The sequence below is a fragment of the Crinia signifera genome, chromosome 8 (assembly GCF_055691185.1).
Source record: "Crinia signifera chromosome 8, ASM5569118v1, whole genome shotgun sequence".
NCBI classification, from domain to species: Eukaryota; Metazoa; Chordata; class Amphibia; order Anura; family Myobatrachidae; genus Crinia; species Crinia signifera.
This window is the reverse complement of record NC_139224.1, coordinates 97,301,510-97,314,408: the sequence shown is the minus strand read 5'-3', so window position 1 is coordinate 97,314,408 and position 12,899 is coordinate 97,301,510. Positions and strand designations below refer to the sequence as shown.

General features: G+C 42.4%; 1 protein-coding gene across 1 annotated transcript in view; it reads right to left on the bottom strand.

The window, feature by feature from the left end:
• Positions 1 to 1,833: 1,833 nt before the first annotated feature.
• LOC146026290 (coagulation factor XIII B chain-like) overlaps positions 1,834 to 12,899 on the bottom strand; it is a 61,254-nt gene continuing 50,188 nt past the window's right edge. Inside the window, exons 8-11 of the mRNA XM_083156819.1 lie at positions 12,635 to 12,826; positions 9,439 to 9,630; positions 9,168 to 9,347; positions 1,834 to 2,459 (exon numbers count right to left, since the gene is read on the bottom strand). Of these exons, the coding sequence (XP_083012945.1) occupies positions 2,248 to 2,459; positions 9,168 to 9,347; positions 9,439 to 9,630; positions 12,635 to 12,826 (776 nt within the window). The 3' untranslated portion in view covers positions 1,834 to 2,247. The remainder of the gene's footprint in view (positions 2,460 to 9,167; positions 9,348 to 9,438; positions 9,631 to 12,634; positions 12,827 to 12,899) is intronic.

The following is a 12,899-nucleotide window of genomic DNA, read 5'->3' as shown; positions in this document are numbered from 1 at the left end:
TTCCCTACCGCTCCAGGGCTGCCCCCAGTGGCCCTGGAGCGGTGGCCACTGGGCTGATAAAGTATAAAAAATAGATTAATACTATTGTATATTGCTGTGGAACTATGAGTCCCAGCAAGCCTCCCCCGCATGCAGGGAGTTGGAGAACCACAAGTCCCAGCATGCGGGCCATTTAAAGGGCCTGCTGGAACTTGTAGCAATACAAATAGTAAAATAAAATTACACTGACACCCAAGAAAAATAAAGCTTTATTACACCAAGAGCCCTTTCATACTGATAAATACCTATGTTGAGCCCGTAGGTATCCCTCTGTCCATCCGTCCTTCCATTCCTGAAGATATCCAGGGGGTACCTGTGGAACCAAATTATACTTACAAGGGTCCTCCAGTGTAGATCTGGTCCTCTTCGTTTTAAGTAATCTCCAAGGACTTGGCAAAAAAATAAACCGATACCTGAACCAAGCCGGACTGTCAGAGGAAGCCGTACGGTGTCTGTGTTGACATCTTGCAGCTCCTCCTCCGGAATTCTCCTGACTGGCCGCTAGTCAGCCAACAGCGGCATTCGGGAGGAGGAGCCTCACGATGTCAACACAGATACAGTCCGGCTTGGTTCGGGTATCGTTTTATTTTTTTGCAAAGTTCCTGGAGCCTACTTAGAAGGAAGAGGTCCGATCTATGCCGGAGAACCCCCATGATTATAATTTGCTTCCACAGGTACTCCCTGGATTACTTCAGGAACAGATGGACGAAGGGCTATCTACGGGCTCAAGATATGTAAGTATCAGTATAAAAGGGCTCTATGTAATAAAGCTTTATCTTTCTTGGGTGTCAGTGTGATTTTATTTTACTATTGAATTTGCTGTGGAATTACAGTCCCAGCAAGCCCATTAATGGGCCGCATGCTGGGACTTGTGGTTCTCCAAGTCCCAGTATGCATTCCAGGCTTGCTGGGACTCATTTTTCAGCCCGGTACCCACAGCCCAGGGGTACTGGGAACAGCAACAGGCAGGTAAGTTCATCCCGGGCAGGTAAGTTCTGGGGGGGGGGGGCAGGCTTCATTGGGCGGTTCCCACTCCCCCAGGACCCCTGCCCAGGCTGACTGGTCGGTAGGGATGAATTCTTTGGCTGGGGGGACTTGTATAAAAAGTCTCCCCCCCGGTGGTGGCATTACCCTGCTGACTGGTTGGGCCTGGTTCTCAAAATACGGAGGACCCCTACTCGTTTTGTCCCCCGGATTTTGGGAACCAGGACCGGCCCTATAACAACCAGGTGCATTCGTATTCAGGAGTATTAAGAATATGAATACGAATTTTTGTATTCGTATTCTTAGTAAATTTCCCCCACTGATGTTTATAGAAATCTTACATATATTTAGAATGCCTATGAGCTTAAATGACAGCTAATAATAGACCTTATTCTGGTCAGTTCGGTCACAGGGGACCAATGTTTTGTGCATGTGCAGATGCCGGGTGCAAGTTCGCAGCCCCATTCGCACCCACCAGTGTGGGCTGAGGGCGTGGGGCGGCGGCGGGTGGATGCGCCCATGGGAACGCCCAGCGTTTCATGGGTGTTACCATGAAAACGCTGGGTGTTCCCATGGAAATGAGGCAGTGACGCGGCTGCAGGGGGCAGGCAGCTGACATCACCGGATGACACTTAAAAATAAGGCACCTGAGAGTGTCTATGTTTTGCATGTACGCTCCAAATCATTCGATGGTTGACAACAATGGAATGATTTGGTCCACCCACACAAGGCTGCGAATGGATGTTTATGCAAAACATCCATTCACAGCCGTGGAGGCAAATTCGGCTAACGAGGGGGGGGGGGGGGGGGTTGTTGGCTATAAGAACAGTGGGCGGTGTTAAATCCACACGCAACACTGCAAACTTTCCAGCATTGCATGTGGATCAGAATAAGGTCCATTGTTGTAATGTAGTGCATTTGGTGGAATTTCAGGACTTACTGTATAAACTTGTTTGTATCCTATCAATGTAGTAAAACATATCAATGTCAAGATGACCTTATTTTGACTAGAAACAACCACCAAAGTATACAGTAGATGGTGATAATACATGTTTTACAGTTTATATGCAAGGGCATTGTGAATACTGGGGAGAATGGTATGTGTCAGTATTAATTTAGGAACAAGTTGACACCACTTATAGCTATCATGACTCAAAGCAGAGTACAGCATTTGCAATTTTCCAACATACATGTATACTGTAGGTGATGTACAGTGCAGGGAATTTATCTGTTCCTTTGCACACATTTTGGATAGATGAGCTGCCCATATCTACACAGACTCCTTAGAGAAAACCTTCCAGAAAACTCGCGATTCTCATATCCTGGCTTACATAGGAAATCTACAAACTCTCCATGTAAGAAGTATTCACTATCTAAGCTCCATTTCAGACGCACTTGGCTTCTGTCCATCTCTTCTTGGGATAAAACACAGGGTTCTACAACAAATCCATAAACAGAAGTAGGTTAGAGGACAGTTATAATAACACGCAGAATGTATAAATGGTTGATGTTCCCAATCACAGCTTAGAGGTGCAGATCTGCACTATTGCTTTTACTATATAAATTGCAATAGACTATTACACCAAAGCTAATTGCATAAGTGTTGGCTTGCTATAGTTATAGAGACCCTTTGAACAATATTTATACATACTCATTGTAGCGCAATGTGAATGCTATTTCTAAAGAAGTAAGAATGCTAACATTGACCATGATATCTTCTCCCACACTAATGGTATTAGTTACAATAAGGTACATGCAGCCATTACTAAGTATGGGGACGGCTCTCCGTCATACGCATCTGCATCTGCTCTTCCATATGGCTGCTAAAACCTACCTGCTGTAGAGTTTGGGGTCTCTCTGGTGTATATATATATTATATCATATGATATGATACGGATTATATCATATATTGATATAACACTTTATGTATTTAATATCTGTATTTATATTATAATAGGCCTACAAGATAGGTTGACTTAAAACAAAAGGGGCAATATAATCACTAGTCAATCACACGGAGATGTACTTCACACAAACATTTGGATACACATAAGTGTGATTGACCCACAGGGTAAATACTGCTATATCTACTGTCTGGGAGCTAAACTATTAAAATATACTTTACACATATATTTTATCCCAGCTCATTGACTATGTGGAAATTTATGTTACAGATTACAATTATGTCAACCAACCTTGCAGTCCCTATACAATACAGTGCAAGATATACATATACAGATCTCTTATGAGATATTTAGAGATCCCAACAAGAGAGTTCGAGACACGGCATGTCAGCTCTATTAAAATGATACTTTATTCTAGATACACAAATAATACAAGATAAGAAACACAATGATAATAAGTCCTATAATATTATACGCTTCCTTATTTATGGTACCTACATAACAAACAAAACACTTATACTAACCTACACAATACACATACTATACACTTGCAAGAATATTTGAGGGTAAATGTGAATAACTATCTGACGTCTCAGGATCCTTCCTTCTCGGCCGTCCCTCTGATCTCAACTCTCTAACTAACCATGGCTCCTTTATATCCCAAATACACGGATTGTCCTGCTTATTCAGCATTTCCCTTTATGGTCTTTCCCTGTGTTTTGATGTATACCCAATCTATTTTGCCTACTCTGTCAACATACACAGTTGTGTCCTGTCCTGAAATATAACTTGGAGGATAGGCCAGCTGTCTTACATCCTCGAAGCAGGAAGCAATCTCGGTGACTAGGTGGCTATTTAGGTATTGGAGTCAGGCCCATAGTGTCTATATGATTTTGCTTACTCAATTAACAATGCCCACTACACCCTATTCCTATTGGGATTTAAAACTTGCACCCCGTTTGTTTCAGCATGTTGCAAATAAGCATGGAAGTCTGCCTGCATGCCCATGACACTAACACAAGATTACATTGCAATCGCGCAGAAACTTGCATTTCACAGAAAGCGTACTTCTCCAAAAGGTGTGTGGGTATGTATTATCCGCAGTTGCTTTATACGGCACATTCAGTTTGCAGATATCTGCACAATCCATTCAACATCAATGCATTTCAGCTTGCATTCGATTTAGAATAGCCTCAATTTTGCCAGAATTATTAAATCTCTAAATGAAATAGGTCCTATAAGGGACTCCATATAGGACCAGGAAGATGAAGAGCTCCTTAGTGAAAAAATGCAATTAAAGTCATGTGTCGCCACGTCATCAATAGCCATGGCCCTCATGTTATCGAGACACAGTTTATATGGATGCGATTTTGCGTGCAAAGCGATTTAGCACAAAACCCCCAGTGTACATGTCTATGTGATGCAATTGGATTTAGCACACCCCCACTATCCACGTCACCCCGAAGTGTGGCAAACGGAGGACACAGAACACGTCCTCCTGACCTTTTCATACCCCCACTATCCACGTCGGCGTGGAGTCGATTTTATAAAGTGTGGCGAGCGGACACGGAATATATGTAAAGTAATCCGCATCCGCTCGCCATGCTTCGGGCTCGGTGGCTCGCTGCGCTTGCCACACTTTATAAAATCAACTCCACGCCAACGTGGATAGTGGGGGTATGAAAAGGTCAGGAGGATGCGTAACGCGTCCCCTCACGGGGTTCACTGCGCTCACCACGCTTCGATCTGGCGTGGATAGTGAGGGTGTTTTAGGAACATATTCACACCTGCCATATCATACATCTGAGACAGTAATGACGACATGTGTTAACTGGATTTTACTAATAATAAAGAATAAAATATCAAAGTAACAAATTACAACAATAACAATTAATCAAGAACAAAGAAAAATAATAAAAGAGTAATTCTGATTCTGCATCAGCCTTTGGGAGAAGAGAAAGTGCATAAAGAATACGCTAAAAAGCATTTTCTGCGCCGACAGTCTTTCACCAGATAAATTCCTGTAGGTAGGAGTCGAGATTCTGGCACGAGGAGCCTCTTTGACGCTTGTTGCGCTATTTACAGGATCTGCAAAGGCACTTAATGTTTTGTGTGTGAACCCCAGTCTCGGGATCTAGGAAATTAAACCGGAGGTTCATCTGAGCATGGTGGTATCCTGCCTGCTCCAGCTACTCTGTGTTATAGACACGACAGCAATCAGAGTAGATAGTCGTCCCCGGTTAAATGTATTGATTGATGGCGGCCATCAGGGTACTGGCGTCACGTCTTTGTACAGGTCTCACAAAGCACTCACCGGTGTCTCTTGAAATGCCTCCGAATAGCCACTGTTGAGGCAGCATCCGTCCTACGTGAATTTTCCTCTGTACAAAGAGGCTCTCGTCGACTTCAACTATTTGTCCTGGACCGCCAATACAGCGTTGGAGCTGTGACATTAGGTCCACGGTGCAGGCCTCCCGCATCAGGTTGTATAGCACCGTTGTTTTATTTGACAACTTAAGTTGCCGCTCACAGAAACTGATACTTGTGAGCTCCTCTGCCCATGAATACATAAACCATATAAGCGTAAGGAAAGGTAAACGGCAACCTGGGAACCAATGTGTCGCACGGAGGCTCACCTTCTTCCGACACGTTTTAATATGGCAGCGCCACTTGCACTCCTTGATATTTAAGCGCATTGGGTGTCCATTAACACAAGTTTGTGTCACTGGCAGCAAATGGTGCTGCTGGAAAAAATCACTGCCTCCTCCTCTGTCTGCATTGTGACGGGTTCTGCAGCCATTACGCAGTCACTTCTCCTTCACGTCTGACTGAATCTGACAGGGAGCGGGAACACTACGCTACTTCTGACTGACTACGCTATCTACGCTGCTCGCTATCTACGCTACGCTGATTCTGACAGCGCCGCTATGCTAACTGCGTAACGGGCGCCATGCTTATATACAAGTACCATATTAACTAGTGAGATCGCATGGCATGGCACGGCATGAAACCGTGCCATGCGATGCGATTTCACTACGCCTGCATACATATGCAAATTGGGCGGCCTGCAAATACACAAGTACCTAATATTTTAAGCCACCTTCAAAATTCCACATAGCAGGCCTGATAGTAGTGGCAGAATATCAAAGTGAAGTTGTTCCTGAAGAATGGACAAATCAGATCCCCAAAGTACTAAGGTTCTTCATCTAATACAAAAAGAAGGCGTAAATGCAGTACTGTGGATGGTTCATCCAGACTATTGCCTGGTAAACACCAGAACGATTGAGATCGGGAGCAGATTTTAAGGCAATCATTGGAAGGTCTCGCGGTCTGTTGAAGCACACGATCTTCATGCGATCTGCTCCTGATCGGTACCCAGTTGAAGAGGTAATTTCCAAATCCTACCTGCAGTAGGTAGGATCTGAGAAACGACCAACGGGGCCGCGCATCGGATCGGAAATGGCCCAAAACATGCCCAATTTACATACAATCGGTCAAGAAAATCGGGTGTTTTGAGGCCAAATCGTGTGTACCCTACATTAGTCTTTTCTCAGCTTCCTCTCATATATCAGACACTAAGAAAATTAAAAACTATCCTTCCATTTTTTGCCACAGCACCCATGATTCCCGATAAGAATGAGAGGTTCATTAAGATCCACGGCCTGTGGATTTATTGTTCCAAGGTTCAGTCTTTGACCCAAATATAGATCAACTACATTTAAAGCTATGAAAATTAAACAGCTGTTGCTCAAAAATAAAGGTGTATGACAGTCTGTAAAAATTCTCTTCCATGCAAGATTTTTTTTTTTTAAAGCATAGGTCACACAGTGCTAACAATTACACTGAGATTGTCAGTCTCACTATAATCCACTACAGACAAGAAAGAACGTCTGTTTGGTAATATATGACACAGTCTTGTTTTACAAAATTTGCCAACAGGCTTTGCCTTCCAGTACATTATCATTTGAAAAATGAATGTTCAGATTACTTAAAAAAATTTGAAAACATTATTACATTTCCCCCATGGCGTTAATTGAAAACAAATATACTTAAAACAATACTTACCTTATTCGGGTAAGGCTACAGGATGGATTCAGTGAATTTCTTGCGTTCTCTACAATCTAACTATCAGTACAAAGGGCCTTATTGTAGTTCACTCTTTCTGACAAAATCCTTCTTAGATGGACAAAACCATGTGCACTGCAGGGGGGCAGATGTAACTTGTGCAGAGAGAATTAGATTTGTGTGGGGTTTTACTTCAATGTGAGATCTATATTGCAGTGTAAAAATAAAGCAGCCAGTATTTACCCTGCACAGAAACCAAATAACTCACCCAAATCTAATTCTCTCTGCACATTTTCCATCTGCCCCCCTGCAGTGCACATGGTTTTGTCCATCTAAGAAGGATTTTTTCAGAAAGAGTGAACTAGAATAAGGCCCTAAGTGCCTTATTTGATACCACTTTTGCCTCAGAAGAATTCATCATTTGCTTTTTCCGAGTGGTGACAAGTATTATTTCCTCTATTAGGTCCTTTGCGGCTTTGTGGGACCTCCATCAAGTGCTTATTGCTCCTATGGATGCATTGTTTGAATCATTACAGAATTTATCTGTGATGGGTTATACTAAAGGTAATTTTCATGCTGGTAGTCAATATTATGGTACAAAGAACATTTTTTAACTATTAATGAGGATAAAGTAATTCTAACATCCATTTCAACTCAGAAAGGTTATGCCACTTCCAAGTAAGCCGCGTCCAGTTCATCAGAGAAGTACTTTTCCAGGCTAACAAGAGGAATTGGCATGATGTGCAAGACATACTAAAAGCCTACCTAAGTGGTTACAGAATCGTGTCTGGAGCTCTGCAAGTCTACAAGATGGACATATATCCGCACCATATCTATAATACACCTCCGGCTTCCTCAGGAGCAAGAGACTTGCTCCTGAGGAAGCCGGAGGTATATTATCCAGGGGAACGCTTTGAGCTTTAAAACCTCTTGCTGACATCATCCATCCACTTTGCTGTGACCTGCCCATTCTCCCACTGGCGTCCCTCGAACCATCTGGACCAATTCAATCTAAACGGGAGGCTTGAGCCCTTGGAATCATAGGGCAATTTAGGACTACTGTGTCACCATTTCTCTGGATACAAATATTTACCAGAAGAACCCAATTGGATGGTAATATACAATTTACTATGTCAGCTATTCTCATTGGAGATCTCAAACATCATGACCAATATCCCTGTGATATATTGTTTTAATATTGCGCATTGACTTTTAATGTCCTATTTTTTCACCTTAGCATTTTAGTTAATAAATTGTATATTTTAATTGAGAACCATCTTGTCTAGTTATTGGGACAGCTAGCGCTGGCACATTTCCATTTTTTGTTTCAGTGTTATGGCTGTCAGGTGTATTATTCTCTACAGTCAGTTTGGGAGACATGGCCACATAAAGAAACACAGCCACATAAAAAACACTTCATTATGCAACATATGCGGCCTAACATTTTCTTTCCAAACTCTATACTATTTTGCTTGGGTGCACCGCAGTGTACTGGTTGTCATTCTGTAGAGCAGGCATTATCAACCTCGGTCCTCAAGGCACACCAGCTGTGCAGGTTTTAGTGATAGCCTGGCTTCGGCAGAGATGTTATATCAAAATACCTGAGGTATTAATTGACTTGCCTTTGTTCAGGCCTGGCTACCACGAAAACATGGACTGTTAGTATGGTTTGAGGATCGAAGTTGGGAATGCCTGCTGTAGTTGAATGTAGAAATACTCCATGGCAGTCCAGATTTTCCACCCATATGTTTCGGTCTGATCTATATTTAAGAGAAACCTTGGGATACAGACACTCAACGACACAGGAGAAGAGGAGGAGCTAAATTATATAAGGTCTGGTGGATTGTTTTTTTCTAACCTATTTCTAGCCTATTTAGAAGTGTTGTCCCATTGTAATGGCTACCATGGAGTATTTAGCAAAAAAAATAGGAATTATATTTGCTATTTTTTGGTCTTCAGAGATTTTGTGACAAAAATGATATGAGCACTTCAGCATTCATTAAGCAACAAAGATTTGAGAAATAAAATTCATCCTACTGTAAATGTTTAAATATGTATTCAGTAATATTAGAGTTCCTCGAAGTTGATGGCTGTATAATAAAATTACTATACATACAGTACTGTACACATCTTAAGAGCGTGAGAAATGCTGTTGAGGTTAAAATCATTTTTTACCTATACATGTTGGTGGAGATTCCCATTGTCCATTCAAGCAGTGTATTGTACTTTGGCCATTGAGGTAGTGATGTTCTGAACACCGGTAAACAATGTAGGAACCAGGCATATAGGTTTGCTGGGAGGTAGTGAGTACACTGTGCTTTACATCAGGAGGATCTCCACAAACCTTCACTGTAGCTGGAGAAGTTCAGAGTGGTTGTTATTAAACAATTTATGTGTGCGGTACAGCACAGCAACGGAAGATACATTTACTGTTGTTTATTTGTACCTTTCTTTCTACAGGTAGGATATAGAATTTGCCCATTTTGACAGAGTCCTTTCAGCTCAGAGTACGGCAACACGTCAAACCCATCCATGCATTGAAATTCTATCATATCACCATGTAAAAATTTAGAGTTTATGTCAAAACTCTGCTCCAGATTATTTTCTTTCATCTGGGCTGTAATCACAGTGCAGGGTTCTGCAACAAAAATGAAATATCTTTTGGATACAGCAAAAGTTCTTATGCTATTTTATAACAATTTGGTAATGGTGCCGGGCAAAGCCCTGGAGACAAGCAGCACCAGTATTACTATTATTGCTACATATATAGCACAATATAACCTAGATCCTAATATTTGGATAGTACCCATCTAAGGAGTACATGTACCGAAATTCCACTTATTTTGGTGAATAATTACTCCTGCTTTGCCTGCTATTACTGCAGGATTGTTACTATAATTAGGGATTCAGTATTGAATCCCGGCGGTTGGGATCCCGGCGTTCAGAATCCCGACGCCGGAATCCCGACAGCCGAAATGCCGACAAGGGGGGGACGTGGATCGCCCCCCCTTGCGGGCTCGCTGCGCTCAACACGCAGCGGGCCCGGTGCCTCGCTACACTCGGCACACTAATTTATTCTCCCTCCAGGGGTGTCGTGGACACCCACGGAGGGAGAATGTGTCGGCATTTCGGCGGTCGGGATTCCAGCGTCGGGATTCTGAACGCCGGGATCCCGACCGCCGGGATTGTAACTGCATCCCTATAATTAGACCCCCGAGTAGTGTGAATGTTAAGCCACATGTTCCACGATGACATGGAAGCAAGAACTGTGGAGTGCTTCACCTCTATCCCTTAGAGCAGGCATGGGGAACCTTCGGCTCTCCAGCTGTTGTTGAACTACACATCTCAGCATGTCATTTTGATGAATAACAATGTTTACTTGGCAATTTTCACACCTATGTTGACATTCACTTGACACTCAAAGGGTTAAATCAGAGACTGGACCAAGGACCTTGGATTTTACAACTGTATATTTAGAGATAGGCATTCTATGTTCATTTTAATAAGCATTTTTCTAATTATTAAGGCACTAACTTCATAAAGGTGATTACATATGATACCTTTTTTAAATATTTTATGTATAACGTGTAAATTTGTGCATTTATATGGCACATTTAAATGGGCAGGCATTTACTGTGTTGCTAAAGCTCCGGAGCTGTTCAGCTATTAGACGATTTCCCCATAGTGTAAACCAGCGGGTTACATGTGTTAACCCACAGATTCCAAGTAAAGTTAACCCATACATTCTGCATTTACCCCCTAAGCAGTAAGCTGCAGATGGGCAGGTTTTCCTTTGCAGCTCGTGAGGCTCTGCTGAAAAATCTCTGGTGCTTACTGTGAGGGGTAGTAGCATTAATTGAATAGCTCCATTCAGATCTTCAGTCACACTGTAAGCCCCACATCTAATTAAATCTGCCTCATGCAGGGCAAATACTGTCTGCTTTTACATGTAGTCAACAAATCCTGGACAGTTATATTTTTACACTGCAATTTAGTTATGCCAAGGGGCATGATTTAAAGTTCAGCGCCGGTACTTCATCGCATGCAGATTCCTGATTATAAGGTGCATAGTTGTTTTTTTTTTGCTTCCACCTTTTGTGTACATGGTGTGGAGTTGCATGCTTTATTGATGACAGTGGGAAGTACTATGCAATAACTTCCCAGTCCACCACATAAAAATGCATTTAATAGATACCTGAAAAGTATTCGCTCTTCCCTAACATTAGCAGCTCAATAGTCTAGAAAATTCACAAAGTGGTGGTGTGTCATGGGGCATGGTGCCTGGGCATGCCAAACCAAGGAACCAGAGTTCCTGGACCCAGTTGACCTGTTCTAATTGGCCAGCTGGAGTAAACTTCGGCCTATGCAGGCTGGCAGAGGGCTACAACCATTGCAAAAGTAATGCAGCACCTAGATCACATATCAGGATCCACCTTTTTCCTACAGAGAAATCCTTCTATACTTGGACCACCCTCTTAATATGTAGTTGGCGTCACTTGTGTTGTACCATTTAATTGGTAATACAAGTATTGCAATCATAAGAGGGAACTCCAGGTAGAGAGGATTTTACCCCACCTGTAATCAGAGGTGTACGGTGGATCAATGGCACCCGGAGCAAGCTCATGCCACTGCGCCTTGCTCAAGAAAGTGGCGTGGCCAAACAATAGTACCCTCATTTCAAATTACACCACACAGTAGCATAATCTTATTCACATTACACAGCACATAGTACCCCTTATTCACATTACACTACATAGTGATGCCACTTAAACATAATGCCCACAAAAGTAGCGCTACTTATACATTTAAATGCGCACAGTAGTAGTGCCCCTTACACACATAATGCCCACAATAGTACCACCCCGTACACACATAATGGGCACAGTAGTAGTGCCGCTTACACATAATGGGCACAGTAGTAGTGCCACTTACACACAAAATGCCAAGAGTAGTAGCACTGCTTATACATAACACCCAAGGTTGCTGACACTAGAAGTGCTGCCAACACTAGGTGCACTGCTTATACATAGCACCCACAGCTGTCGACGGTAGGTAGTCACAGCTGGGAATAGACACCGTGTGCATATCGATTCACTAAAGAGAGGGCCACGGGGCATGGTCAGTAGCTCACACAGAACTGTCCAATTCATGCCTCCTCAAACGGTCTCAGGAGAAGCACCCACAGGCCACGAAGGCATGCCCCCTAATTTTGGTGTTCCATTTGTCCTGGCTACTTCAAATAACAGTTTTGGATTCATGCCTAGGGAGAGGGGGCCCTGGGGTACAGTGTCTCCTGCTCATGTTTGCACAACCGTTTCCCTGTGGATGTGAAATACCTCACATTTCCTAATCATGCCCAATGTCACAACGATGTGGTCTAAAAATAAGAACTGATTAGTAGGAGTGAGAAAAGAGTATCTTATATTGTAGGTATGAATTTTAATGTTCAAACAATAATAAGCATGTCTATCCTTAAAACACTGAAGCATAGTTGTCATTCTTTAATATGTTTATTTTATAATGAGCTTATTTGCTAAATTGTTTTTCATCAGCATCCAATGCATTCTTCCTATAATTGATGCTCATTACTAATGCTCATTGTACATAAGTACACAAGTACACTGCATACAATCTATACTTACGTAAACATTTAGGCTGATCAGACCACATCCCACGTATACAGTGTACAGTTTGTGATCCCTCCATTAAATGGTAACTGTGACAGCTGTACTTCACGGAGGAGCCACTTATATATGAAGTCAATGGGGTATCGGATATAAGCTCAGCATTACTTATTACTGGTGCGGTTCCACAGTCATCTCTAACTGAAGGAGCTAAAATTAAAAGAAAAAAAATAACTGACATGGACTATTAAGTCCTTAAACAAAACTGATTCTAAGGTACAAA